This window comes from Macrobrachium nipponense, chromosome 38, assembly GCF_015104395.2.
Source record: "Macrobrachium nipponense isolate FS-2020 chromosome 38, ASM1510439v2, whole genome shotgun sequence".
Lineage (NCBI taxonomy): Eukaryota > Metazoa > Arthropoda > Malacostraca > Decapoda > Palaemonidae > Macrobrachium > Macrobrachium nipponense.
The window spans coordinates 55,756,722-55,761,721 of NC_061098.1; the positions used below are offsets into that span (position 1 = coordinate 55,756,722).

The 5,000-nt window shown below is 33.3% G+C and overlaps 1 protein-coding gene across 1 annotated transcript in view; it reads left to right on the forward strand.

Annotated features, from left to right (window-relative positions):
- Positions 1 to 5,000, forward strand: part of LOC135209738 (zwei Ig domain protein zig-8-like) — a 57,055-nt gene that overhangs the window by 51,342 nt on the left and 713 nt on the right. Inside the window, exons 5-8 of the mRNA XM_064242514.1 lie at positions 681 to 769; positions 1,542 to 1,669; positions 2,156 to 2,321; positions 3,632 to 5,000. The exon at positions 3,632 to 5,000 is cut by the window's right edge and continues 713 nt beyond it. Of these exons, the coding sequence (XP_064098584.1) occupies positions 681 to 769; positions 1,542 to 1,669; positions 2,156 to 2,321; positions 3,632 to 3,900 (652 nt within the window). The 3' untranslated portion in view covers positions 3,901 to 5,000. The remainder of the gene's footprint in view (positions 1 to 680; positions 770 to 1,541; positions 1,670 to 2,155; positions 2,322 to 3,631) is intronic.

The following is a 5,000-nucleotide window of genomic DNA, read 5'->3' on the forward strand; positions in this document are numbered from 1 at the left end:
TTATGTATATATATATATATTATATATATATATAGTATGATATATATATATATATATATATATATATATATATATATATATATATATAGATATGGTAGCTTTCTACTATATTTGACAAATTTGCATCTGAGCGGTTATTTCTCAGAGTAAAACGCTTCCACATATTACCTTTAACGACATAAAATCTTATTTTTTGGCGACATTAACTGCAGTTTTTCCTTTAGAATAGGTTTTTACAGGTACAAAGATTACTGAAATTCCGTTAATCGGTTATAAAGTGTAGTTAAGTAGGACATGGATCCTTATGATAGAGTTTAACCGGAAAATTGAAGGTCTTTTACTGAACAAAATTGGTAAGATTATATCTGATTAGAACCAATTTTTTCAGGAAATTGGAAGATAAAATGGCACAGTTATGCACTTAGATCTCATACTTTTGTTCGTATCAATGTTTCTTTGACCTATTAAATTAATCTACGAGCATGCAAAACTTTTCTGAGATAGAGATTCAAGACTTTTGACCGGAATCATTTTGATTTTAGAATGCCATCAAGCACAGCGCACACTTATCAATTACAGAAAAGTTTCCATTGTAAGCTGACTCAAGGAAGCTCTTAGTTTCCTAATGGTTAGAGGAATGTCCCTCCTTAATATATTTCGCCATAATTCTTCCCTAACAGATCGCCGACAGTGAATGACTCTGGTACTTACGAATGCCAGATTAACACAAAGCCCACAATTAGTCAGCTTATATCTCTGACAGTTCTTGGTGAGTAGAGAGAGAGAGAGAGAGAGAGAGAGAGAGAGAGAGAGAGAGAGAGAGAGAGAGAGAGAGAGAGAGTATGTAAATCCTAGCATGTTTGGATTTTTCCCTTTAAAAACGGTATATGATACTTTTTTTTAATCTAAGGATATAATTTTTAAATTTATCATTGTACAATAATGTTATGTTGAGAGAGAGAGAGAGAGAGAGAGAGAGAGAAGAGAGATTGAGAGAGAGAGAGAGAGAGAGAGAAATATATGTATTGATCATTGTACAAGAATGTTATGTTGAGAGAGGAGAGAGAGAGAGAGAGAGAGAGAGAGAGAGAGAGAGAGAGAGAGAGAGAGAGAGAGAAATATATGTACTGCTAATGTAGGCTGCTTCCTTTAAAAATGTTATATGTTACTTTTTTAATTATTATTTATTTTATTTATATGATTATATGTATAAATATATAACTGTTATATAATAATTTCTTGATCAGTACAAGCAAATATTGATTGTATTTTTAGTGTCAGAGAACATTTTCTGTCATTTGTTTTAATGAACATGGTTTTACCATATTATAAAATAATTTTAATTAATTGTTTCTAGATTCCTTAAAACCAATAATGATTATAAATACATATTGTAATTATATTGTTTGGGCAATACATCATGTTACGCTACCTACATTTTTAGTGATTATTCTGGAACCCTTTATAGAAAATGATATAGAAAATCAAATGCATCCTAAATGAATCAGACATATAAAGAAAATAATCCTACCTTCTTGCAGAGCCTAAAGCAGTGATAACGGCTGGCAAAGAACTGTACATTAACAGGGAATCTACTCTCAGACTCACATGCAAAGTGACAAACGCTCCATCTGCGTCTGCATACTTACTCTGGTATCACGAAGAGAAAGTGAGTAAATGGGTATTTGAAATTGGTTTTAAATAAAACTTTGATGAAGGAATAATTCGTGTTTTTCATGTTATGTGTGGGTATTACACATCTTTCAATGTTTATTCATGGTGAAGTATTTTTCATTGTACATTTTCATTAATCAACAATTCTTAGCAGTTTCCAAAACTATTTCGTAATATTTTGAAGTTCAGAAGTTAAACTTCAACGGTTTATTTCCTTCAGACATAAATTCAGTTACTGTATAACTCAAAAGCTCATTCTCAAGTCCTTTGCATCATTTCTCTTAAACCGCTAATTGCACGAGATACGGATAGAAATTCATGAAGTCATTATAAAATCCTTCGATATATGATGCACAGAAATTAGTACAATAATAATTTCTCCTTCAGAGAATATTATCTCTTATATTCCTTACAACGATCAAATCACGAGGAATAAGAGCCTCACTCCCAGACACCAATATTAATATTTCTGTTTCCTCAGGTGGCCAATTACGAAATGGAGAAAGTACAGGTGAGCGTCGAGAACGTGAATGAGACCACTATTAGTACTCTAACTCTAGAGGACGCTCAGCCCACTAATTCAGGTACATACACCTGTAACCCATCGAATGCTAGGCCCGCCTCCGTCCGAGTACACGTACTCAGTGGTAAGCTCACCTTAGGTCTCTCTGTGTCTACTACTGTTTCTCTTCTTTAGCCTGAGGTTCTCTGGGATTTGCAGAGCTTAGGCTGAATTCCCCCAAATTATTCTGATAATTGGTGAATATTAGACGCTTGTGTTATTCTTTTTATTGGATTACTGCAGAATCCCTCTCCTAGGCACTTTAGAATCTGTTTTGAAACCTTTCCAAATGTATTTCGTATCCCAGATGTATATAGATCATTTTTAATTTAACCTTAGCTAATGAGAGTTCAGAATCTTGTCACTATTGACATATTATTTATGTAATTATTATTTTAGCCAAAAATATTGACACTCTTTGGTTTAATTTTCCTTACAAGAGAAGGCAGTGAAAGAAGAATCTTATTCAAATAATAAATACATAATTGTATTTATTACTTTTCAAAGAAATATATATATAAGATATATATATATATTATATAATATTAAAGTATATATATACTTAGATATATATATATTATTTTTATTTAAAATATGTGCTTCATTCCTGATATAAGATCTTTCTATGTTATATATATATATATATATATATATATATATATATATATGATATATATATATATATACTATATATACATATATTTATATGTGTGTGTGTGTTTGTGTGTGTGTGCATGTATGTATGTATATGTGTGTATATATATATATATATATATATATACACCAAAATATAAAGAGTGAAATACTATATTTCAGAGACAGCTGTCTTCCTCTTCAGGTAGATGTATGAGAAAAGTTACAGAATAGCTGGTATTTATACCAAGAGGTCCATCACAGGTAAGCCAATTTAGGTCACTACCGCTGATAATGCTCCTTTGATTAAAGAGAGGCTAGTCATGAATATCTCAAAGGGAGCATGGGACTCAGATATCATGGGCAAGGTTTTCATTCAACCAACGCTTAAGAAGATTAAAGGAAGATTATCAGCGGGAGTGACCTAAATTGCTTACCTGTGGATGGACCTCTTGGTATAAATACCAGCTATTCTGTAACTTTTCTCATACATCTACCTGAAGAGGGAGACAGCAGTCTCTGAAATATAGTATTTCTCTCTCTATATTTTGGTGTTTTTATGGGATCCTTTTATTAGATATATATATATATATATTATATATATATATATATATATATATATATATATATATATACTATATATATATATATATATATATATATATATATATATATATATATATATATATATATATATATATATATATATATTATTATATAGTATGAATAACTTGACTAACGTTTTACTTTTGTTTATCTCAGGTGAACATCCTGCAGCCATGCAGACGAACGGCGCTTCCTTCTGCCTCACGTGTGATTCCAGATTTAGAAAAACAGGCCCAAGCATAGCAATGCCGACTTTCCTGAGCCAATTAGACACGCAGAAATTGGCCCTGTCCCTCTCGGTGTGCGCATGCGCGCTACTCCTTCACAGCGTACTGGAAAACAGCAGACCGTCCCCAGTCGACGTATCCTTGACACACTTAGCGGCAGGCGGGCTATTCCTAATTTGCTGGAGCCTAGCTCGCTGATGTGATCATCCCGCGGACTATGAGCATTGCTGAGAAGTTCCCCCCGAGTTGGAATTTAAACACTGGAGTTCCCTGAAGGGAATTTGAAATGGAAAGATTCTGTTCCTTGTGAGATCAGTGAGTTAATCCTGGAGACTTTTTTTCTTCCCAGATGGAAACTCTTCTTCTCGCGAGAATTCTCGAGAGATTGGACACGACAGATGGCTGAAGTCGTTGACGAATGACACCACCAACCGGTTGGATTTCGAGTGACTTGTGAAGACTCGGAAATCAATTTGGGTCGAGAATTTGTCATGGTGCTTTTTTTCCTAAATGTACAGGAGTGGATGTCAATTTTCGTGTGTGTATATTTATACATAATATATATATTTCCGTACACAAGGATATGTAAGGAGTATTTATACGTACATGATAGGCACGTATCATATTTGTACGTGGGTGGGTACGTGTATTTTCCTTATGAAAGGGCTGCTTCATTTCGAATTTGTCGAGTATTTTTTTTAAATAAGTATCCATGGTTGCATGACTGAGTACATGTGTGTGCGTTCATTTAAATATACAAATGGAAGCTTTGCATTTCCTGAAATGTTGTGGACTCACGTATGCTACTGTATAACGTGTGCGAACAATTAAACGAATTGTTTTATATTTTCCAAAGGATTTTAATGGAAATTACCACATGAAGAAAAGAAGGATATTCAAACTAGACACAATGAATATCCGACACCTTATAAGAAATACGGAAGTGATAAACTTGATAATCATTGCAAACGTTTTTATAAGTGAGTGCTTTTGTAATACAGCGACAGGCAAAGTGTTTATACACAGCTGAGTGAAACGCTTCCCGAATCCTTTCTTTCTCAAAGAAAATCTGGGTTACAGAATTCCAGACTCAACGAATCGATACCTTTTAATATAACTAGAGGAACTTCTGCACCAAGTGCCTGATACACTATTTCAATCCATGTCTATAGGATTAGGTGTGACAGCTGTGTTAAACTGCTTGTTCTTTTGTGAATTTTTTTATAATAGGCCATGCAATAAAACGTTGAGGAAATGACACAGATTATTAATCAGCATGAAGAAAATTCAGTTCACTG